General features: G+C 40.2%; 2 protein-coding genes across 3 annotated transcripts; one reads left to right on the top strand and one right to left on the bottom strand.

Annotated features, from left to right (window-relative positions):
• The first annotated feature begins 1,273 nt into the window (after positions 1 to 1,273).
• Positions 1,274 to 8,039, top strand: tagln (transgelin). Of its 2 annotated transcripts, XM_063907584.1 has the most exons (6): positions 1,315 to 1,525; positions 5,035 to 5,074; positions 5,849 to 6,037; positions 6,184 to 6,355; positions 7,065 to 7,167; positions 7,259 to 8,039. In XM_063907584.1, exons 2-6 carry the CDS (start codon positions 5,063 to 5,065, stop codon positions 7,395 to 7,397), a joined length of 615 nt encoding a protein of 204 aa, XP_063763654.1. In that variant the 5' UTR covers positions 1,315 to 1,525; positions 5,035 to 5,062; the 3' UTR covers positions 7,398 to 8,039. The 2 variants fall into 2 exon arrangements, with proteins under 2 accessions (XP_063763656.1, XP_063763654.1); XM_063907586.1 differs by lacking the exon at positions 5,035 to 5,074 and having other exon boundaries at positions 1,274 to 1,525.
• A 283-nt stretch (positions 8,040 to 8,322) lies between these two features.
• pcsk7 (proprotein convertase subtilisin/kexin type 7) lies at positions 8,323 to 23,973 on the bottom strand. Its single transcript, XM_063907583.1, has 17 exons — positions 23,882 to 23,973; positions 22,469 to 22,764; positions 22,025 to 22,261; positions 21,373 to 21,507; positions 20,848 to 21,013; positions 20,636 to 20,726; positions 20,369 to 20,423; positions 20,078 to 20,216; positions 19,886 to 19,986; positions 16,855 to 17,022; positions 15,953 to 16,057; positions 15,266 to 15,368; positions 12,525 to 12,681; positions 11,709 to 11,803; positions 11,453 to 11,558; positions 11,123 to 11,240; positions 8,323 to 10,352 (listed from the first exon to the last, which is right to left on the bottom strand). Exons 2-17 carry the CDS (start codon positions 22,703 to 22,705, stop codon positions 10,068 to 10,070), a joined length of 2,298 nt encoding a protein of 765 aa, XP_063763653.1. The 5' UTR covers positions 22,706 to 22,764; positions 23,882 to 23,973; the 3' UTR covers positions 8,323 to 10,067.
• Positions 23,974 to 25,413: the final 1,440 nt, after the last annotated feature.

Here is a 25,413-nt window from a genome sequence, read left to right as displayed (position 1 = left end):
ATAACACAAATGAAATCAGATACATTGTCAATGAACATTTTATGAAGTCAGCATTTCATTACGCCAATATAAACATAATCCAGGAAGAATATTCTTTCCTGTGTTTGACAGCTATAGAAAATCGGTTTCATAATTGGAACACATATAATGTGTATCGTATTCCTCCTCGTTATTTTGTTTAATAAAGCATGATTTAATAAGATGACTTCAGCCATAGGAGCCATGTTGTTTTCTTGATATCTCAAAGGAATTACGATGTATAAGGCCAGTAAAACAGATGTATTTGTGTTTGTGTCACACACATTTTTTCCCAGTGAGTGAGGGTTTCAAAAACAGTTGATTTTGTCCCACTGAGAGCAATCAATTCAGCGTCTAACTTTCCACTTAAGGAGTAAAGCCAACTGCATTTATGAGCATGTGATCAACACCTCTCACATTCAAACAATGCTGCCAAGAAGTTATCGAACAAAAATGTCATGAGTAGTGGCGTGGTATACACACACACACACACACACACACACACACACACACACACACACACACACACACACACACACACACACACACACACACACACACACACACACACACACACACACGCACACACACACACACAAGGTGGAGGTACTGAAGAGGACCCAGGACTTACAAGGAGTTCTCTGTCTGAATTATGATGAGTATTTCCTCCTCACTCCCATCTGGCTCTCCTCTTTCACGTGCTCCTTCTTTCTCTCCTCTCCTCTCTCCCTTCATTCTCCCCTTTACCTCCCTTTTGTCTACTGAGGTCTTTCTTTCCTAAAGCCATCACTCTCGTCTCCTTTCCTCTCCTCTTCTATCTTTATCTCTCTTCCTTTCCTTGGTTAATTCACTCCTCTCCTGTTTCATCTTATCCTTCTCACTTCCTTTCCTCTTCTTAGTCTTCATCAACTTTTCTCCTTCTTTTTCCCATATCCTCTCTTATTATTTTCCCTTGGTGGGAAAACATCTCTAAACACTAAGTCCTATTACTTCTCTGTCCGTCTCTACACCTCCCTTTCCCCCTTCCCATCAGCCTCAATACTCCACATCAATGGCTTGCTGCCATTTTGAATGTGGAGGGATGTGGCGAAAGTATTTGGAGAATTCCTGCTGACCAAACCAACGCCGCCTGGCTGCTGTCTCTGTTCTACATGGAACAGCTCTACCCAAATAAGGCTGGGCTTTTTAACCAGACGTGAGGGGAAGAGACGCACAAACAGGGAGAGGGAGCTGCTGAAAGGCCATGCCCTTTTAAGGATTAAGTTTCCTTTTTTTTTCTTACCTCACTCCCTCCCATTTCTCCTTGTTCACTACCTCCTCCTCCTTCCCTCCCTTTCTCTCTCTTGGTACACTAGTGAAGTCATCTTTCCTCATCTGCTCCTTTTAAGCCGGAATTTTTGAGAGGGAGGTCCCTGCAAAGCATATACAAACACTCAGTCAAGCATCCTCACTCGTCCCAACACGCTGCACTAGTAGCCAGCAGACAACTGACCTATTCCTTCACACAGTGAGTATACTTTTCTTTTATTCCTCCTTTAAGCTCCTGATTTGAGACAGATAGTTTGAAAAGATGGCAAATGGGAAGAGGCCATGACTTTATTGATCAATCAGTCAGGACAACCTAGTTTCTTATCAAAAATATGCATGTGTCCTTCATGTTCTGTGTTTTTTACAGATAACTTTGAAATTCATCTGTTTAACCTTTTTTTTTTTTTAGGTTTTTCTCAAGTTAAATGTATTTATTTAGTTGTTCGATCAATCAAGTATTGCTCTCTTGTTTGGTTTATAATAATCCTCTTTAAAAAACTACCATTTTGACATAAAGTCTGGATACAATCTGTCTGCTTTTACTGGGATTTCAACATAACCCTGATTGTGACAGAGGATTGTGTCATTGCAACTATACTCACCATTTATCCTTCATATGATTCAGATGTTTTGAGGGTTAATATCTTTCTCATGTAAAGTGAGGAGAGGAGAAGCAGAGAGGTGTACCAGACAGTGATGCATATCTCTGTCAGTGCACATACTTTTTATTTGCACAAGCAAATGATACTCCCGCACACAGAGGCACAGGCTTTTGAGGCCTGGGAATTCACAAGGCATGAAAGGTAATCATAGTACTGAGCACAGAGATGCAGCTATACTGACTGGAGATACACATATTTTATATTCAGTCACACAGAAATACAATATCTCATCTCAGGACATTTAAACTCCAAACTTCGTGTTCATGAGGGCATGTACTGTATAGATGAAAACGTACTGGTAAGGAGGGCTGCCAGTGATTCCAGTAAAACCAGGCTAGCAGTAACGTGCGGGAAGCGCCAGTGGGCAGTTAAGCTTCCAAGCAGCAGATAACACTATCTCCTCTGCCAATTTTGTGGCAGCACATAAACAAAGCAGAACATAATGGTTTAAACAACCAGGAACTTACCACATCTGCTTAACAGCACTATCATCCAAGTCAGAAGAAATACATCAGCTCAGACACACAGCAGCTATGCAGTTTGTCAGAATAATCAGAACCATAAAGGGTCAACATTTTCAGAAAAGGCTTTCAATGCTCATAAAAGTTTGGCCGGTCTGAGAAAAGCATTAAGAGCCATGTAAGACTAGGATGTTCAGCACATCAGCGAGCAGAAAGAGCATCCTCCAACCGGAGGACTGCAAAGACATCAACTCTGCAGCACTGTTTTTAATCAAGCCAAGAATTCAGCTGCTGTATAACAAACTCTGACCCCTAACAATTCATCATATGGTGGTTAGCTAGTTAACTGTAGAGGAGGGGGAGGTTGCATGACGCCATGTCCTCTCCGGCGGCCGCAGTCGCCACAGCCCTCACACTGGTTTCCTGTTCTGGCATTGGACAGATTTACCATGGTAATAGAGAAACAGAGCAGGGAAACACAGCTGAGACAGATGGATGGATGGAATTGATGAAGTCATGTTAGTGGGATAAAGCACTTTGAAGGGAGGCATTTTAAGCTGTCTTTCACTCTATATGCTTTTGTTCCTTTTTGTATTATAGTATGTTTTCTTTATTTAATGTTGATATTCATGGTTATATTTTTTGTAATTTGTGTCTTCTGAGTAGTTTTTAATCAGAATGTCACATCAGAAGTAGCAATGAATTCAACAGCAAACAGTACTACAACACCCCATTAGGTCATTTGTTTTATGGTCGTACACTAATGTTTTATGAGTGGAAAGTTTGATTCTTAGAAGTGTAAGCATCAGCAGCCATATTTGTATTACTTCTAGCAGGAACTATTGTAGAAACAGCTGTATAAAGTGTATGTAAAATGTTGATAGATCAGGCTGTAGGCTATTTAAAAATGAAGTTTTAGTTTAAGTACGGTTATATCAAATGCCACGTGAACAGTGAGTTAAATACTCAAGGAAAAGCAGCCAGACAGCACAGAAGCTTGTTTAGCAGATAATTCTGACTTATTGGTCCTAGGCCGAGTCCCAAGGATAACAACAGGTCCCTAGATACACATGAATACCAGAAATAGAGGCCCTTACGGAATTGACCTCTTAAAATATTATGAGATGTTTGTACGGTTGTCATGCAATGCAAACATGCACACACACACACGCACACACACACAGGACATAAGTTACAGGGGGAATACTGTCAATCTTCTCTTCTCTTCTCTTCTCTTCTCTTCTCTTCTCTTCTCTTCTCTTCTCTTCTCTTCTCTCTCTTCTCTTCTCTTCTCTTCTCTTCTCTTCCCTTCCCTTCTCAAGACACAAGAAGGCATTGAGTGCACAATGCGGTGAACATAACTTCTATTTTTTTCCCTACAAAGAGTGTAGTGTGTGTTATTCACAATTGTGGTTCAGAGAGAACTTTATGAGGCTTGGAACTAGAGGCCAATGGAAAAAAAAAAAGGCAAGTCAACGGCATACCATAAAAACATTATATAATGACGCATGTTAGTGGGGAAAAAACAGGGGTACGAGTGTGTGTGTACAAGTAAAAGCTAAAGGCAGACAGATGGAGATGAAATATAGGATCTGAACCTCTGAGCGGTTGAGTGTAAGTGAGCGTGTTGTCCAGCATGTGTGTTTGGTTTTTTGCGGCCCGGAAAAACACCACAGGGAATGTGAGGAATATTAAAACAGGGTTGGTGGTAAGCGCTCAGCGGACACCCTGGGCAGGAATCCATTAATGTCGTTGGCATGAAAACGCTCATATGCAGTCATGCAGTATATTTATTTGCAGTTTTGGAAAAAGGTATACGTATATAAACCCAACTCCTAGTTAATGATTATGTTGCTCCCTCTGCCAGATCAATGTAAAGTGCACATTGTCTTCACATGTTGATTCAGCTGATAAATTGCATATATATAATATATTTTTTGGATTCATATCCCTTAGATCAGTGGAAAATACACAAATTAATGGATAATAAATAAATGGACAATAGGAAGAAAGGGAGGACTTTAGGGAGGAATAGAGAACAAATGGAAAAGAAGAAAGAAAAGTTATAATTAAGTAAAAGAAAGAAAGGATTTGAGTATTAGCTACAGTGATATTTAGGTTTCTTTTCAGCCTGTATAAAGATCTAAGACTTTTAATGCACACAAAATACATATATCCCCTGCTTTGCTCAAACATGTTTTAATAAGCACTTATTTACCAAGATAACTCATCCTCCTGACAGGTGTGACATACAGTACATGCTCATTAAAAAGCATGATAAATATATTTCATTTTAACTTGTAAAATATGGGAGCAGAAACAATGATTCACATTTTTTGTTATATACTGACAATATAATACAGTTCTGACTTTAAATCAGTAAAAGAAATCAGTCCAGTTTTGGCCCAGCTTGACATTTTTAAAACGTCTCTCAATGAATAGCCAATTAGAATAATCCTGTCACCAACAGAAAAATTCTCGATCTACTCAACAATACACAGAAAGGCTACACTACTATCTATCCAAAATGAGCGTCTATCAGCTCAAGGGTTTAACCTTTAACATTTGAACTTTAACCTCCTCAGGAACAAGTTGAAGTGACCTGACATCAAGATGGCAACAAAGGTTGGATGGTGCAGACAGCACTTTGATTGGGTTTTGCTACACTTGGCTGTTGGCCAAAGGCTTACAGAAGCATAAGAGAAAAAAAGTGCTTGCAATGATATATGTGTTGACAGAGACGAGGAGAGAGCTAAAGAGAGAGAGAGTGTGTGTGCGTGAGTGTGTGTTTGTCAATGCAAAAAGAAGAGAATATGCAAAACAAAATCAGCTGGCTTATATAGAGCTCCTATTGTACACCACTTTGCCTCAGACACAGGTCCTGATGGGCTAAATGGTATGTATTAGGAGACAATACGCTGTATATGCAAATGTTCTGGGGACGGTGTTTAATATAAGTGCTGGGCATTTACGCTTAAATACACGCTTTTGACATGCATGTCATGTATTAGTGTATACTATATATACAGTATATGTACATTATAACAGGATATCTGTGTGTGGGTTAGGGTTATTATTATTATGTTGAACACCTTAAGCATGTGTGTGCTTACAGGCTACTTTCAAATGTTACTGCAATGTAATGTGAGCGCTGGCTATTGTTTGTATTGCAAATGAAAACAGTGAGTTTACCAAATCTGTCTGTATGATGCCGTTAATTGTCAAGATGGGAGATGAATCCAGCTGCTGATCCTCACATTTACTTAGATTTCATACTATGTCCAGAGATAATGTTTATTTTTTCTTTGGCTCTTCTTTACTTCATCCCTTCATCTCATTCTCCACACTGGCTTGCTCTTCGATCTCCCTCCACCTTTCCTCTTTTTCACACTCTCTCAGGGAGTCGGCATGGCTAACAAAGGTCCATCCTTCGGCCTGAGCCGGCAGGTTCAGGATAAGATCGACAGCAAGTATGACCCTGAGCTGGAGCAGATCCTGGTGGAGTGGATCAGCCGCCAGTGTGGCTCCGGAGTCGGGAAGCCAGAGGCCGGCAAAATTGGCTTCCAGACCTGGCTGAAAGATGGATGTGTGAGTGCAACACAATGGTTTAATGGTTCCCTAGATGTTTAGTTACTTCCTAAGGTTAATGACTGTTTTTAATGCCTCTGCTTCTTATACTCCCTTCTTTGTCTACCTTTTCTTGTACCCTCTGTCACTCTATCTGGTCTCCCCAGGTTCTGAGTGAACTGATTAACACTCTTTTCTCCGGGGAGAAACCTGTGAAGAAGATCCAAAGCTCACCCGCAGCCTTCAAACAGATGGAGCAGATCTCCCAGTTCCTCAATGCTGCCGAGAAGTATGGCGTCACCAAGACTGACATGTTCCAGACCGTGGACCTTTGGGAAGGTAAGAGGGGTTCATTGTCTTTATTCCTCGGTTACTGCAAACATGTAATGCCAGAAGACAAGACTTGGCTTGGGTTCAAATTCTTCTTGATCACCCCTTGTTAGCTGAAATTGTTGATGAAAATGTTGTTTTACTTGCATGCTTCAACGTTGAACAAGGAATCAAGAAACAGAGAAAAGTCTTGATGAATTAAATTAAACTGTAAAGATATCCTTAGCAAAATGAATAACTCATGCAGTGTAATCCAAGTCTCAGTTATCCATTCCTATGCTCAATACTTGTTAAAACACATTGTTTTGTGCTAAAAACGATTTACCACTGCGCGTGCGAGACTGTATGTCTGAAAGTGATTTAAGTAGTAGGGTTTTGGCACACATAGTGAGCACAGAACTGAACAAATGAGACTTTGATTATACCTCATAAGTTGTCTGGAAGTTTGTAAACAGATGTTTTTATACAGTTTTGCTCGTGCTGTTAACAAGGACTCCATTCACCCCATTGTTCAGTCTTTTTTATACTTGGTTTGTCATGAAAGCAAGCAAAAAAAAGCAGTGTGAGTAGCTGATTTATAAAAAAACAAATGGTCATTTAGTTTGGTGTAAGATGTCTCCTGATATGGTGGAAGAGAGAATGCTTTGATAGACAATGCACTTAAAAATGCCTTGCCCACTGGGTTAATAATCCTAGCTATATGTGTGTGTGTGGACAGGTAAGGATCTGGCTGCGGTGCAGAGGACTCTGTCAGCTCTGGGCAGCTTGGCCATCACTAAGGAAGAAGGCACATACAAAGGAGAGGCTAACTGGTTTTTCAAGTGAGTGTCATATGCATTATCTAACCACCGCCAATTACCATCAGCTGTTTAGGTCGATTAACTCAGAGACATTTTTAATGACATGTTGCAGGAAAGCCCAGGAGAACAAGCGAGATTTCTCAGATGACCAGATGAAGGCGGGCAAAAACGTGATTGGCCTACAGATGGGGTCCAATCAGGGAGCCAGTCAGGAAGGCATGAGCTATGGAAGACCCCGGCAGATCATGTAAAATCACTGAGACAGATACCAGTAACCTCCTCAGCCCCTTACACCTTCTTACAGACTGTTAGTTTAACCGGTCCACTACAACTCCCCTTTAACCCCTAAAACTCTTCCTGCTTTAGATTTTAGCTTCCTTCTAACAGATACCCCCGACACTTTACTTTACTTTACACAGACTTCCCAATGCTTTCTCTTTCCACTGCACTTAGGAACAGTACTACGTTAACAGTCTTAAGTGGAAATAGTAACCATATAAATTAACGGTGCATTGACTTGGAGGTTTAAACAACACAATGACAATGTGCCAAACATTGGGCTTCTTTAAGAACAGTTACAACAGATAACTGACAACTGTCTCATCTCTGTTAGCCTCAAAGCCATGTTGGGAATACAGTATTTGTTTAGATTTGAGAAACATTGGTTCTGGATTCCAACACAAAATATCAATCTGTCTTTATGTTGATTGCAGAAGGAATATTCTTACCAAATTGGGATATGACACAACCCAAGACGTACCAATACTTGATATAATTTACAATATTGTTCCTTGTTAATTGTTCCTACCTACCACTTACCACAACGCTACGCCTGCTGTATCAGCGTCAATATTTTTGTACATTGTCTTATTAAATAATGACTTTGAAATACATTTCTGAAATGACTTTGTGAATCTGGGTGATTAAATTTGACTATGCTGCATAATGGGAATATTGACAAAAGTATCACCACCCCTCACTGGATCTTTCTTTTTTACTACCATTATTTCAAACAATAACCATCGATTCAAATAGTGTCTTCAAATATAAGTTAGATGCTCGTATTGAGCCGGTTGACCAACGCTAAATAATATCCACTTTTGTCGGTGCAACATTTTCAGTGAAGATGTGCTAAGAAGAGATCGCTTCACAAAGAGAGGAGACGACAGCCACCAATAATTCTTGATAATACAGATATGTTACCGAAGGTTTTAACCCAGACTTTATTAAAAAAAAATAAAGATTAGATTCTGGTAGAGTAACGTTATGCCACTTTGGGTATTTTACAGTCTTCAAAAATATCATAGATAGCCTTTATTTTTTCCCCCCACTTAAAGTTGCTATGGCATGCTGGCAGTGTGGTTTTAGGGATTGCAATGTGGACATGTTACATTAGATTTGTTGTTGAACAAAAAAACTCAATATGTCACTTCATAATTATGTCAAAACCACATAATTATATCCTAATCAGTGTCACTGATTCTAAAAGTGCGTTAATAATTCTTTAACTGTGTCAGTTATCTCAGAGGATTTATCTTCAAGTTTTTATTATCATTCAGATCACCTGTGACTTGCACAGCAAAACAGTTTCCAACTTCCCTCAAAATAATCCTTACATTATAAAATTAGAACTCTTTAATACATTCTTACAAAACAATGTGTATAAATCATCAAACACACTTGATATATATATATCTGTACAGCAGGCACACATTGTGTATATATTACACTTTATAAAAAAATACCTATACAAATCCCACACTTGAAAATCCCACTTCAAGTTTTTATCAGTAGTTGGTTATAACCAGCAGACAATAACCCCAGGCTTAAAAATAAGATACGTCAAATAACACCTCAGAAAATAAATCTTATTCTTAAAAAATCATCAGCAATCTCATGGAGCCTCACATTTGAGGACACCTTTTCCAGTCAAGACCATAACAAACACACCCACTAATGTAACAACATACACACAGAGCACACACACACATACAGACTATTTGCACATTCCTAAAGTGCATATCACATTTTTAAAACAACCCATGTTTCTCTTGGTTTGATATGCCCACTTGAAGTACAGTATATCCCACCCGTCTAAGCTCGGTTCTTCTTTGGGAACCAATGTACACAGACATTCCTGTATACCTTTTCACGCATGCAAACATGCAATTACACCGACACGTTAAAGGAACACTTCAACCTTATAATACTATATCAATTACTCACCCTGTGTTACCTTGAGTTTTGCTAGACAGAAAGGTCTTGATGAATTTAACTAAAAAGGGGCAGCATTTGAAACACTTCAGACTTGCACAATGAGTACTGCGCCTGTGCAAGGCTTAGACTGTTAGGGAGTGTTTTAAATAGTAACGTCTTACAAAAACTGATGTGTTTGAGAAGTAGTAAGCATACCACTGGTTAAATAGGAGTTGGGTAAACCGATGTTCTGATGTGGCCCCAATTTACTTAAATCATCAAGACTTTTCTCAGTTCTTTGATTTTTGTTTAACTTGAAAGTAAATGGTCTTTTTGTAGGTGAAGAATTCCTTTAAACCATATAAGGTCCCTTTCCAGTTCATGCATGACCGTTACTCTAACCCCAACCTAATCCTGATGGGAAATGTAACCCCAGGACCAGCTAAATATCCCCAATTTAAAACGATTGTCCTCAAAAAAAGGACATAAGTTATTATGACAGGTGCAAAAGAACACCCACTGCCCAACTCGTACTCTAATGCCACAAAACAAAGATTTTGATAAAAGGCCACGTGTTTGGAGAATACAGACAAAAGTCAACATCTGCAGCACACCACTGATAAAGTTGGCTAGAGGCTGAGTGTGTTTGGAGAAGATAGTGAGAGCCTGAGACGTCCAATGAGCAAAGAGAGGGACTAGTTATAGCCCCATTGTTTGGCTCAATGCTATATTGCTGTCCGCTCTCCATTTAAAAGCGGCACTTTGGTCTCGTTTGCCAACACTGCATGCAACTCCACCCTGGTGTCCTGCTCCTCTTCCTCCCTACACTCCTCCTCCTCTAGCAATGCCTCTTCCACTCCTCTCCCCCGGCGCCCTCCCCTGGCCCGGTGGCACTGTCCCCGTCTCTTCCGCAGGCAGAGGAGGCCCCTGAGGTCCATTTGGGTCAGCGTGACCTCCAGTGTGTAGTAGAGCGACCAGAAAAGAGCAAAGCAGCCCAGCAACAGCAGGAACTGGAAATGAAGAACAAACAGAGAGACATGGATCGAGGACGTAAATCACAAAACCTTGGTCACATAAATCACTGATGGATGCATGTTTGGATGAGGTTAAAGAATAAAAGAAGGAATGGTCGCAAAAGAGGGGAATGGGAGGGGACTAGACAGTAAAATGGATAAGTTATTGTGACCTTGATTTCTGGTGATTTCTGTTTAGCTTGTATCTCTTAGTGAATGTCTATTGGATTGATTATCGTCTTTGCTATAAAGGTAGGCAAAACACTTTAATACTTCTTCAAAAATGCATGGATTGACCTCATTTTACAGCTTCACTTTGAACCTTACAATGTCAAATTTCACATCCAAATCCTGAATGAAGGTGATATTATTTGTTGGGTTTTTTTAACACATAAAAGTAACCGGCAGGGAGAATTTCCTGCCAGCCAGCATCTATCCCCCAATTTCACAGATGTAATCATAAGGTTTCAAATGAGAGGTTATGGGTATATAGCAAACACATATGAGGTCTAGATATGCCAGTAGATAAATGTGTCTGTTCCTGAGAAATCATATCTAAAGAAAAAGGTATAATAAATAATGTCGGGCTAACAAGTCCATAGTATACAATTCCTGACATACTGAGTAAGCATGGCTTTTTTTATTTCCCATAATTAAAACTATTAGTTCAATGTTTTTAAGTCTGTTTTTTTCCAATAAACAATATAAAGGAAAGACATAAATATTCAAGAGAAAAACCGAGACATGGCAAACAGTGAACGGTTTACCTTGAGGTTGTTGGAGCTGAAGGGGCTGATGATATCTGGAGGGATGTCCAGGCCTGGAGGACATGGCAGAGAGTAGCTGCTGTCCAGATACTTTCCACTCATAGCATCTTCCACCAGCCTGTCAATCAATGCACAGCCAATCAACATCTTTCTAGCTTTCATGTCGTCAAAAACACCACACAAATATAGGTCTCCGAATCAAATCTGTATCAGAAACTTGAAACGTAATCGAATTACTCATTCATTTGTATAATTAATTCAAATGGGATTAAAAAAAGAAAACATAAATCCAGGACAAACAGGCATTTAACAAAACTGAAGCGATCTTACCTCTGTCTCTCCTTGACTTCGCTGAAAGTCATAGAGGAACCATACAGAGTCAACTGACACTGCTTCAAGAGCCCCAGAGTGGCACACTTCTCAAGTGATGGCTCCTCTACAGAAGCAGAAAGAAGGGTCAGTGTGGGCAGGGGGGGGGGTAATGTACGCGAGGTCACAATGAAACAGAAATGTCCCAGTCATCAAAAGACATTCCCGACACCTTACAGTACATGTCAGTTGTGTGAGTGTGTGAGCAGTGTCTTACTGTGGTCAGATATCTTGATGGTGTACTGGCCTTCAGCCTCCTCTCCCCAGCAGCGCACAGTCGAGAAAGTCCATTCCTGGTAGCCAGAAGAGTCTCTGTGTGCATAAACACCAATATACTACTTTATGAACTGCAGTCAATAGTATTTTAAAAGGGGATCTGGTTTTTGTAGGTTTGTACAAGGTAGGTATATTTTCACTTCTTTGCCTAGCAGCCAGACAGCCCTTTACAATGATGAACTGAAGTCTATGCTCTCTATGAAGCCATCATTTGAAAAATTGTACCCCAGTAATTTAAGAATGGATAGTTTGGATTCCCAAAAGATCCACAATATTACAAACAAACAAGCTCAACGAGACAGCGATAAATCCAGCTACATCTTTTTTGTCCAATGTATAATTACAGTTTAAGACAATAGAGTCATTGAACAAAACACTAAAGACAGATTCAAATCCCCAAGAGTTGTGTAAAGCATTTTCTAAATACAGTTGAACAGATCGAGATTTCTTGAGGTGGGCCTTTCTTTTAGGTGGTTGAAATATGTTTTGCTGTTGCTTCCTTTCAGAGACGTACATTGCTTTGCTTTGGTTTCCCTGGTTTTTTTTTTTTACTGGGGGCATTACACTGAGTATGGATGAGAATCTCATACAACCTTCCTTCTAACAATCCTGTTTATCCCTTTAACATCTGACATACAGTTGTTTGGGATTATTGCTGATTACTTTTTGTGTCTTTAACCCTTATATCTACTCTTCTTAGCTTTTGAACATATGAAGTTTTACTGTTCTCAAACAATATCAATGTGTGGGTTTGTACCTGTCGGTGGCGCGGCGTGCCCCGATTACTGACGTCATATTGCTGGGGCAGACTAAGACGATTTCCACATTGCCACGGCAGGGGTTGGTCAACGTCACGGTAACGGCCACGTGTTCCAGTGTCTTCATTCCCGAATGTTTCAGGTCAGCAGCAGAGACTGAGATAGGAGGGAGCAGATCAGTGTGTGTGGGTTAGGGTAGTAAATTCAACGCTTTATTATACATCTTTAATTTAACAGAACCAAAAATATGTATAACACATTATTATGCAATCACTCATTTATTAAAGATCCTTTTAATGGCACACAGATTATTCTGTTTAACAATATTCAGAACAGTCCCAGATAAAAATCTAAAATGGATGGATGGATAAACTGATATTAGTTGATGGTCTGGAGATACCAGCACGGTGTTTGCTATTGGTCTGATTGTTTTTAATTCAATTCAACATTTTGTTGAACTCTTTTTATAACCGCATCATAGGATAAATCTGTATTGATATCTGGATTTGAAAAATGATAATCCTAAATGTATACATATTTTAAACTGTGTCCATTTAAATCTAATTCAAGAAATTAATTTGATACATGCAACTTGTATTTATATGTATGTTGCACCACTTCTAAAGCTTTGTTATTGCCATGATGTGATGGTTTTACATTTTCAACTACCGTCATAACAACATTTGAAATACAATTTACATTAGAAATGATTACTTTATTGAGCGTAATGTGACCAAACAAGCCGCTATCTCGGGATGCACTATTTATTACTTTCTATTTTGACTGCAATTATTTTGGTCGTTAAAATGTCATTAAATAGTGAAAATAATTTGTAAACAGCATTTTCTGCGATCAAAATGTGTTTTAAGAATGAATCAATTACCTAAATAGTTTTTAGGTTTGTTAGGTCATTCGACTAAGTGTTGCATCTCTAGCGCTAGCCGAAAATTGTGGCATCAGAGTTTGGATGTATATCCTTGACTTTCTTTCCTTAAAATCTGTCAGGCGTCCTCACCACCTCCTGCTCCCCCCACTGCAAGTGTCTGGTATTTCCCGGGCTCTGACTACTAATGAGCCGTGGTGCTCTCTGACCATGTAGGGCTGCACACGTCCACGGGGCAGGGAGGGACGCAGAGGGACGAGGGGGTGAATAGTGTAAACAGCAGAGGTGTGGAATGAAAGACAGAGAGTCAGGGGACAGATGTAGAGAAAGAGGGGAGGGGAGGGACGGTCAGGAGATGGAGACAAATGGAGGAGAGGCACTGAGAGGGCGGTACAGTGGATGGGATATTAGTGAAGTGGAGGGCAAAAAAGAAAAAAAATAATGATCTGAAGCTAGAGTATAAAATGAAAAATAGAATATAATCAAATTGATGGCATGTTGAAGCCTGGAGGTCTCATAGCCAACTACATGTTCACTGCTTGAATTAACAAGGCAATTAATGAAGAGGCTGCCAAACCAAATGCTCATTAGGATCGATAAACATTCACACTCTCACAAATCAGTTGCCATGCCATCAGGAGCATTAGGTGGTCCAGTAGCTTTCCCAAGAAAACTTTGACATGATGAATGAAGTGGCCGGTGATTGGTGGATAAATTCTTCCTGAGCCACAGCCGCCCCCATTATTAATATTTGTTATAAAGGATGGGCCGCTGAAATAACATCTATATGCGACTATAAGCTCTGAGCATACTTCCTTGACAAGAAAGAAGAGATTTAGTGCTCGCTGAGGTACATCGTGTCCTCTGTCATGTGTTTTTCTCATTTTCAGAACAAATTCCATCTCTTTTTTTCCACTTTTCTCTTTGATCACATTCTTTCTCTTTGTTTGATAATAAACTAAAAATGTGCTGTCAAGATGATCTATGATCGCACATCAGCTATATGCATTCCACAGTAATCCAATCCACTGTGGATTCGACTGGTTTTATTATCAGACATACATTTGTAGCTACTGTGTTCACATGGAATACCAGCCGTTTCAAAGGCTTAAGGGACAGGGCATTAGCCATTAAAGCAAGCCAAAACACATAGAAACTAAAACAACAAACACATCTGAGTACAGTATGACAGACAGACTGAACTCTGGCAAATGGCCTGCCAGGGATTTGACCAAGACTGATTGAACAGGAGATCGAATGAAAAATGTTTATTATAGTAATTTGATTTGATGACATTTCTTTTTGAAATTAATCCTAGACACAATTTTTGAGTCTATTCTGCAACTCTCAGCAACTTGTACTTAAGAAAGTCCTATTGCAGTAACACACACACACACACAGACACACACACACAGAGCGAGTGAGGAGAGGAAACGGGACGAGGGAGAGGAAAAGGAAAAGGGTTTTCGCTAGAATGAGGTCACCATGTGTGAAAAAGTATGTGACGAAGTTAGAGACAGATCACTTACACAGACAGTGGAATATAACAGAATCAGAGCAAGAGAAGTGCAAAAAGGAGAAGTCACTGAGGAGAGTTAAAATACAGGGACAGATGAGAGAAATGTAAAAAAAAAAAAAAAAAAAAAGGAAGAATCTGGAAAAAATGTCATCTAGTATTTCAGTGTTGACGCAGAAACTAACAAACAAGAGAACATTGCCTTATAAGGAGAGGCAGACTGAGTAAGAGCAGGGAGGGATGGAGGGAGGGAGGAAGTCAGCTGCGTAGTGCGGTGTGTAAACTTAACAGGCAGCTGTCCAATACCATGCTAAGAGAGGGAGAGAGGAGCAGAGGGTTACCTTTCCAGGTGTGGTTCATCTCGCCGGGATAAGCTGGGATGAGATTTTCTTCTTTTATTACTGAGCTCTGATATGACACAAGAAATGGCACTGACTCCCATACCTGAGAGATAGAACAGATAACACTTGTGGTAGGAATTCTACAATCATAATAAACAGGAATGCCATGCAGGCACTCCAAAGTCTAAGAGCGAGTAACAACAAGGAGGGAGATAGTGAAGAGCCTTTATTGTTGAGGCTAAAGCAGTATAGAACCCAACATGTTTCGACAAGTCTTCTTTGGAGCTATTAAATAAACAGACGACATACGTTTTGAGATAATGCAAACAAGATATAACACAAGATCGCATCACAAAGGGAAAAAATACTTCATAAATAGAAGATATGTAATAATATATGAGTTTTAACATGCAGGTCTTGGGGGGGGGGAAAGGAAGCCTATACAGAGAGAGGAAAATATATACTTAAAAAATAAAAATAAGAATCGTAAAGTCTACACGTTCATAAGGACCATTATACTTTAACGCATCAATAAATCCTTTGATCCAGTATCTTGGGAGCTTTATTAAAAGGAGCACCAGACATATTTTTGAACTACAGATCGACGAGTCATCTCTTTTCCAATTATCCAAACATATTTAAGGATGGATAATTGGACTTGGAAAATAGCGAGTGGTTTGTATCTACCTTAGCAGCGTTGACGAGCCTCCATGCATTGAGCACACCGAAACCATGCTGGTGGCTGTGGTTGAAACCAGCTCCGTTCGTCCTCCAGTCTGCACTATTGTCACACTGTAAGAACAGATAGAGATAGAGAGAACATACGTCACACATCAAAATAACATTTGTGGGAAAAACAACCAGTCAATAAATGGATTGGCCTGAAAAGCAGATTCAATCCATCTGAAGAAGTCACCTATCGTAATCCTCACGTTTTCTTCTACTGGTAATTCATCAACTACTCCGGAAAAATAAACCAACATACCAATTTGTTATTCTCAAATTTGAGGTGACCAGTAGTAGCACTATGCAGCATATTTGTGTCCCATTTACATTTAAAATGCAGAGCAAAAATACAATTCTGCATGGTTGTGCTGTTGGCAGTTGTTGACGCTGACCCCTAAATAAACGTCACAAGGCAAACCTTTTTTTTCAAATATTCAAAGAGTTTTAAAAACTGGCTTTACATACAGCTCTGGAAAAAATTAAGAAACCACGGCAGTTTCTCTGGTTTTACTATTTGAAAAAGATATGTCTTTTGAGTTTTTCTTTATTTTGTTTTGTATTCTATAAACTACTGACGACATTCTCTGTGTTGACATTCAACAGACATTGGAATGGCTGCCATACGTGTAGAGATTAAGATTTAAGAAACATTGGGAGTGGTCTCTTAATTTTTTCCAGAGCTGTATGTTTTATTTAGTGAGGAAATTAATTCAAAATGTTTGTTGGTCCACTTGGGCAGCTAAAAAGAATAGTAGAAGTGACATTTTCCTGCCAAGTTTATGTCACGTATCCAGGGGCACAAGTATCTACACAGATCTTTATCCAGTAACATCTGATGCAGCGAGACATTTCATGAGGCTTACCATGGTGGCGGTGTAGGTGATGATGTGCTGCACGTCCCTCCAGCTGAGACAGGGACGGACCTGAAGCATGAGGGCCACCATTCCTGCCGCCAGGGGGGCCGCAGCAGACGTGCCAGTGTGGCCCTCCGTACAGCCGGTCCCCTGCAGCATGGACCAGTCTGACGTCACCTGTGGAAAGACTGACGGGCTGAGCACGACCATGGAACGATATGCACAGTACAAACACACTACAAGGGTGGTTACAGCTCTGGCAGTAGTGCCACTCACTTGTGTAAGTATACATTAACCGAGGACTGAATACAAACTTTCCTTAGGCATGAAGGTTCTCAACCTAAACTAACAACTTGAAGATAACTCTTCATCAGGCGCCAGGGCCATAAAGAGCCCTCCTGACATAGCGGTATATTTACTGCAGCGGGCCAGAGGTCAACACTGTCTGTGTACAGCTAATGGAAAACATGTATGTGAGGGGTTTAAAACCCTGGGGAGGTCCAGCCTTGAGAGATGAAAGGATGTAAAGGGAAGAAAACACATTGTTATAAAAATGAAAATGAACGAGTAGTCAAGTAAAAATAAGTGGTCGCCCGATATTGGTGTTTTTTTTAAAGGTGGCAGATGGCTGATATATAATGTCTTTTTTTAGCATCAAATAAGTTACAATCTTTTAATAATACTAACAATTGAGAAATAACCTTGCTGATCAACCTAAATGAACATGTATTTATTCATTCAAAACTGTTTTTGTCTGCATTTTACTTTTTTATTAATAATGCATCAACTAAATCTATGTCTACACTAAATAATTCAAAAAGGAACTTTGTATGAAAAACCAAAACAGTTAATGATTGAAAATACATAAAGTTTCAGTGCACCTAACAGCATTACTCAACCGAAAGCAGCATGTTCTTCATAAATGACAAATAAATACACACGTTACTATATTGGCCTTCCCCACTGTAATATATAGAGAACCAGCCCTGTGTGTGATGCCCATGATCTTGAAATGGCATCAAACGTCACAATGATTTGGTCTACCTCTAATAAAAATGTATTTGCACAGATTATGTAAATGTAGAGAAGTTAAAGAGGTGGTTGAAGTAAACAAAGTTAGAAAAGGAAGGATTTATGAAAGAGCTTACAGGTGTGACTCAATGTGTTCGGCATCTAGCGGACCGTAATATCCACAAATATGCCTACTGCCATGACTCTATACAACAAATCAGATAACTCCCTTCTCCATAGTTTCTCTAGGATAACTGGACTTAAGCTCACTGTACATTTTACATTTATATTCCATTCCTTACACACTCAATGTATATATAATATCCTGCTTTATATTTTGCGTACATTTTTATTCCGACATGTATTTTCTACTTTTTTATTTCTATTGAGATGTTTGGATTTTGAATTGTTTATTTCTAGTCTTTTCATTTCTCTAATGTACAATGCCTTGTCTTTTGATGCTGCTGCAACGCATTTCCCAAAATGGGATCGATAAAGTACTTCTTATCTTATCTTGAGGTCTACATGATCATAGACATCTCATACAGTATGTCTTCCATGTACACTGAGCTCTGTGTACACAACCCTCTGGTACACACATTAGGACAGGCTGTCTGACAGAAGGACTGCAGCGATGTGTTTACATGAGGACGACATAGGGCCTTACCCGACAGCTGTTCCAGCCATGCAAAAGGTAGAGCTGTGGAGCTATCTATAGGATGAGACCAATGTATAAAAGCCTCAGGAGGCTACACATTGGTTTCTTGATTCCCAAATGTCACCTTATTTTGACTAAGTGAATCCATTACTTAACATTTATTTAGCATAATCAAGGATCATTGATGGATTAGCCTTTAGAATAACATCAATGGATCAGCATCAATTTGACAGGAACCTTTTTGAAATAAAATGCACAAGCTGCTCGTTCAATTTCCAATACCGATCATGGCTGGAAATTCTCTCTTCCAGACTTAAGAGACTGACATTAAGCACATTCATGAAGGCAGCTGTTCTTGTTGGACTCTAAATGGGTTCTTAAGGTTAACACACTAGTGGGCAGAGTGTGGTCAGCACTTGGCGGTCAGTGATTGATCAGATTTCTCATGAGAGAGCCCATCCTGGCTAAGCTCTTCTCTTCCAGGCAATGACATCCCAGGGCACTGTGTTACCATGGCAACACACACTCACAAACAGAAAATAAAATCTGTGGCTTCGACCGGCCTTTACTCATGTCATCATCCTTCATCATCGTTTCAGATAAAAAAAGCTTCTGGTCTTCCTGATGTGGAGCTGCTCATGAGTTTTTACAAACATTTGTCACGTACATATTTTACATGTTGTGGTCATGGAAAGAATGCAACAAATTGCTCCATTATAAAAATAGGAAAAATGGTAATAGACTTTGATGAAGTTACGTAAACAGTCACAACAAACACCATTAGAACCTCCCCAATAAAGGGAAATGATGTCAAAAAAAACCCCAGCTGTATAGCATTTTAGTTTATGAGCTTTGTAACATATCTGAGGTTTTGAACGAGGAGCTGGAAGTTCCCGTTTCACTGTGAATCGCTACATCAATAAAATGAGGAAATAAAACTACTGGGCCTGTCTGCAACACTTTCCTTTGTACGTTTCACAGACGCACACACAGCATTAATTTATTACAAGCACTATATGATAACTGGGAATAAAAGGTCATGAATAGAAAACATTTTAACAAGGAAATGCTAACCGCAGAGATTAGGTCACGACAACAACCCAACCTCTGCTTAACGATGTATTAGCATGGTCCCTGGATTTCGCAGAAATGTATTCTCTGTCCAATTTGCATATAGTAATGCATTTTACAGTTGTTAAGCTGTTGAATTCGAGCTGAAACACCCTTATTCATCATGATTAGACCAACTCCAATATATCACTTCATGACACCTACTTCTTGATTTCATGCATCCCTGTTGTTTCTTAAGCCAGGCTGTGTGTATTTGTGTGTGTGCGTGCACATGCGTGTGCACGTGTGTGTGCCACCTACAATGCTCCTCAGCTTGATTCCCCCGCTGCTGAAAGTGACAGCTAGCATGGAGGCACACTCTTCAGCGTAGAAGGGCTTTTTTCCTTTCTCATCGACCGCACCTACAAAAATACAAACACACAAAACAATTATCGACAGCCTGATGCAAACATATCCGAATCAATTACACGCTGTAGAGCCTCTGCGTCTTACCGATAGTGATGGTGTAGATGGAGTTGGCGTAGCCGTCATAGTTGCAGTTGTCGTTATATTGACCTCCGTTTCCGCTAGCAACCACAAAGATGCTGCCGAAGCCTTGTCTGCCTGCAATCACCCCGTGCTGCAGCGCCGCCTGAGGAGGCAAACCAATGGTCATGCTGTGATAAGAAGAGGGAAGTTTGTACTTTGGACTTTTGCTACATGGCTTTTCTACTACTGTAAATGATCTGTTGAGGTGCACTGCCGCCTGCAGGACAAAATCCACACAATTGCTATTTTTCTTACCTTGCCCAGAGGATGGGGTCCATCCACAGTGTTTCCATCATCATCTGGACCCCAACTAAAGCAGAATGAAGTCTAAATCAGATTCCAAGAAAGATTTGCCTAATAATGTAATATGGCATAGTAAAATATAACAGACCTCAAATTAAGAGCAAACAAAGGCTGTATTTGAAAGTGACAAATTAACATATGTAATATTTTACTGCTTTAAAAAAGCAACTTTCCTAATTAAACAATTTACCAGGGATTAAAAAGAGACGTGTTTGTTACCTGCAGCTGTAAATATCGTTGATCTGGTAGTGCTTGTTGAAGGCTATGGCCTCCAGGCTGTCTGTCAGTGGGCCATCCAGGACTCTGATTCCTGAACAAAAACAACAAGCAAGACATGTGTCACCACACACTTTCTAACCCAACGCTTAGCTTCTGTCACTGGGGTTCTTTACATAAGGAATTCCAAGTTTAATATTCCAAAAAGTCTTTACCGGCCACCTTGCTGCCATAGGCCACCCCCACAGCACAGAAGCTATTGTTGGGAACGGCTGCGATCTCTCCGGCACATCGCGTCCCGTGGTGGTTGTCGCTGTGGGGGTCTGGGTGAGGCATGGGGTCAGGGTCATCGGAGTTCAAGTCATAACTGCCCTCAGGACTCTAAGAGGGTAGAGAAATTGTTATTGGAAATTGAATGTCTGGACACAGCAATGATCAGGATGTGATTCAATTCAGACTTGGTGCAGTAGAGACAGATTTAGAAAAAAACTGCTGCTACAATGAGAACTCTCACAGCCCCATTATCTGTGCTGATTTCTGACATAGTATGACATATTATTTAGTTTAGTTTAGATTAGATGTATTCTCTGCACTGCTCTGCTTTAAGTAACCATGAGGTAAAAATTACACTTGCAGTCATGCTTCCAAACATTCAAATTGCTTCATATTCAGCCATGACAGCAGGACACACAGAACAGTCCATTGATCATACTGTGGAATCATTTTTGGTTTCCACTTACATAGTTGGACTGGATGTCCTGGTGGGTGTGCTCCACCCCGTCATCTATCACCACCACTGTGACTCCTTGGCCAGTGATGTTGCGCTCCCACACCCCTGTTACGTTGATATCCATGCCTTTACTTTTGGAATTGTGCTGTCAGAACAAGTAAGGGAAGCAAGAAAACGGCAAACAGTGAGGGATTAAATTCCAATAACTGCAGGTATTTCCTGTGTCTACTTTGGGTTGGTGCAAAGACTAGCATAAGCATCACAACAGAGTATTTTCATTTCCTTGAAATATTTCAGTGGTCTGATGTTTATTTTTTTGCTGCCCATCTTGACCATGACTCCCTGGAGAAGGAGAATTTGTATCTCAAAGGGACCTTTACGGTTTATATTCCACTTTACCTAGCCCTGCGACAGGTGCGACAGGATATACTTGAACTGTCCCTGCACTCATGACTTAGTACTTGGTATACTGATTGAGTAGTTACAAAACACACTTATTGCTCACAGCATTATTACTCAGTCAAATATTACAAGCAGACATGAAACAAATTGATATCATCCAGTGTGCATTTGCTTTCAGCAGACATCATTTTCATTGTGTGTATAGACAAATACTAGTTAGCAAGACTGTTACAAAGAACCTCAGTCGTCTAGATTCTTACCAGATGCCACTGCTTAGGGTAGTTGGGGTCGTTGAAGGCCATTGATCTCTTAGAACGGCTCAGCACTCGCTCCTGAGAGTACCACAGGACATGAGGGTGGGCTGCCAGGATGTCACCAGGCCGGAGACTCCTGCTCCAAATACTAGCTACAGATCCAGGTTTATCAGAACACAGCAGGTAGTGGCCTTTCAGCTGTCCAACCTGGCCCTGGTTCTTCAACCCAGCCTGCTCTGCTACCTGGGATGGGGAGATGAAAAATTAAACTAGGACAATATTTCCTGCAGATAAATGGGTTTGTTGTAGAAAATAGGCTACAGATGGGGAGGATTCAACACAAAACAAAAGCCCTGATCTTAATCATCCCTGACTTTTGGGAGAATTCATAGAGACACTATACATAAAGATTTAAATGTTGGCTGCAAGTGTTTATGAACTGTACCGTACCCTGTTTGCTATCCCATCCAGGTGCACAGAGCTCAATTCCCTGTCTTCTTCCTCATGATGTGGGCCCGAATGGAGTCGGACGGCCCAGGACTGACCCTTGCCGCAGGAAGGTGACGGCCAAGGGGACGGAGGAGATGAGGTAGATGGGGAAACAGCGGGCAGGAGAGTTAGAAGTAAGAGACTGATGGAGGAAACAAAAAGAAGGACCAGGAATGTGGGATAATATGGTGTTGCCATGGTAACGGAGGGTGACACACAGGGCGGACCAGGCAAGCCCTCATCAGCTGAACAGCAACCTGGAAAAGAGACAAAGACAGACGAGGGTAAAGAAGATCTCTCGTAACTTTTGAGGCCAATGAGAATGTGTGGCTGGTTGCTTATCATCTGTGTGCTGCATTCAGAGGCCACTTATTAAATTCACAGCATTGCACTAACTGGACGCCAGTTCAGAGAGCTGTGGTTACATCAGTGTTCCTACGCATGTTACTGTGAAGAGGCTTTCACAGATGAATGCTAATCTATTAGCCCTGTTAAACTAGACAATTAAATAATTAAAGGCAAATGCTACTGTATTGAAGTGAAACATACAAATAGCTGTTCATTTCTACTTATTATAGCCTTGTTTTTTACATGAAGCTGTCACAAATTCAGGCATGTACATGACGGGAATTTCAGTTGTATCAGTAAAGAAGTCAATAAAAAGAAAAACCACTGACATAGCGTCCGGATTAACCTGTTAGGGAGGTGCAAGTAATCTGTCATTCCCACACGAGGGTTTATACCTGACAAATAATTATTTGTCCTCAAGACACCTGTCGTGTAACACTAACCCTTACGTTGTCAGTCAAAGAATGGGGGTGATGTAATTAAACATAGCTTTAACATGCAAGCCTGGACCCCCCCGGTAAAAACGATAATTCATTGTATTAAAAATACAATGATTTTTGGCCCAAGTTGTCCCATATCATGTACAGGGAAGTGTTAGCAACAGATCCCTTTTTAAAGACTTGAATAACAGTATTTTATCTGAAAAACCACCTCTTTTTGAGTTACACGTGAGAAACCACCTACGGTCTGGCAGGCTAAAGCTAGCTCCCAATTTTGCTGATTGTTTAGTTTCTATTAAGCCTTGTACGTCAGCTAGCTAATCGGACAGCTAACTGAGGTTAGTCATTTAAAAGACTGCGATTAGGACACTATAACGTTACAGCTATGATAAAATCAATACATCAATAAAACAACAGATTAAATGGGAGTACTTGGACCTGTACTCCAGTCTCAACCGAGGCACTGTTGTTGTCATAGTAAGTAAAGCTAGTGTCCAGACGCTCACTCTTAACATCGATGTTCTTTAGTAAAATAACACAGGTCAAATCAGAAGCAATCAATTACGATCATCGATCTATATCCTACCTTTCCACCAAACCGTATTTCATCCGTTCCTCGTGAAATTCATGAGCAGGTTGTCACCTCATTTCCGTAACACACAAGTCACAATATTTACGTAATACGTCATACAGTGCAGACGTAGGTGCGTGCCTCCTGATTGGTCCAACATCCTAGCAGAACACAGGTACTGCACCCGGTCACACGCAAACCAAACACAATTAAGATGCCTTGACACAGAATTAAATGGCACGTCTGTAATAATGTAATGGGAAAAGTGACAGTAAGGAGTGAAGGAACTGTCGCGTTAAAAAGGTGGAGCATATCATATTACATCGCAGGATTTATGAAACAGAGAGTTGAAAGAGAGGGGGTAAGAGCTACCAGAAATGCACTTTTAATTCGTTGGGTGAAACAGGGCTGATAAGAATGATTTAAAATACGTTTAACATGGTTGTATATTTCCACGAGTGGTGATTTAATGACATAATGATGCACGTTCGTGTACAGTAGGTGGTGGTATGCACCTATTGTAAAGTAAACAATATTCCTATAAACAATTTAAATTCCAAGAAATGCAGATTTAAATGGTCGTTCATCTTTACTTGCAGGTGCAGAGTTCTTAAAGTAAATCAGGTATTCTAAGACCGAGGTTTGAAATGTTCGACTTCTTCTATCCAGTTTTACAGTCAGCCTCTAGGGGACAGTAGGCTCACATACCTTCGCTTTTGACATAGACACCATCAACAACATACATCTTTAATGACAGACAGACAGACGACAGACAGACAGACAGACAGACAGACAGACAGACAGACAGACAGACAGACAGACAGACTGGCACTTATAGAAGGGTGTTCTATAGTATATTGTGTTGAATTTTTTTGAATTCAAAGAAAAAAAGGCTTATTGACATACTTTAGTGCAAAGACATACCTATTTACTCCTCCAACCAGTCAGGCAGTCAAAGAAGTAAGCTTAAAGTCAGGCAAATGGAGAAAACATGACAAGATGATAAACTATCTATGTAATTACTGTTTTTAACAGCATTCTTCTAGGTGCATACTTGTGTTTTATTGTGATGTAACACCTGCTCGAATTTTTGTCTTGGTATTTTTTCAGATGCTAAATATTTTGAAGCCTCCATAACAGGATGGACAGGTTTTATTCTTCATGTGGGGTGCTTGGTTGCAGAAGACACTTTTGTTCAGAAGTGCAGTTACTTTGTTTTTTAGGAGCATCTAAGAACATGCTTTTTAAGCATTTCTGTAGCACCACATGATACAGACACTAGCACTTATATAAGGGATGATTGTGTTAAAAAGTTTGAATAGTCATCAAAAGAAAAAAGGCGTATTTACATATTGTAGTGCAAATACCCATGTCCTGCCCTCTCAACATCAATAAATATTGATTTTCTGACAGGCTCAACAAGCTCGTGAGGAAGGCTAGCTCTGTAATTGGAGTTAAACTGGACAATCTGGAGGAGGTGGCTGAGGGGAGGATGAGGAAGAAACTGGACAGTATTCTGGATAACCCCTGCCACCCCCTTCATGCAG

Source organism: Eleginops maclovinus, chromosome 18, assembly GCF_036324505.1.
Source record: "Eleginops maclovinus isolate JMC-PN-2008 ecotype Puerto Natales chromosome 18, JC_Emac_rtc_rv5, whole genome shotgun sequence".
In the NCBI taxonomy this organism is placed as follows: domain Eukaryota; kingdom Metazoa; phylum Chordata; class Actinopteri; order Perciformes; family Eleginopidae; genus Eleginops; species Eleginops maclovinus.
This window is presented reverse-complemented; position numbering and strand designations above follow the sequence as displayed.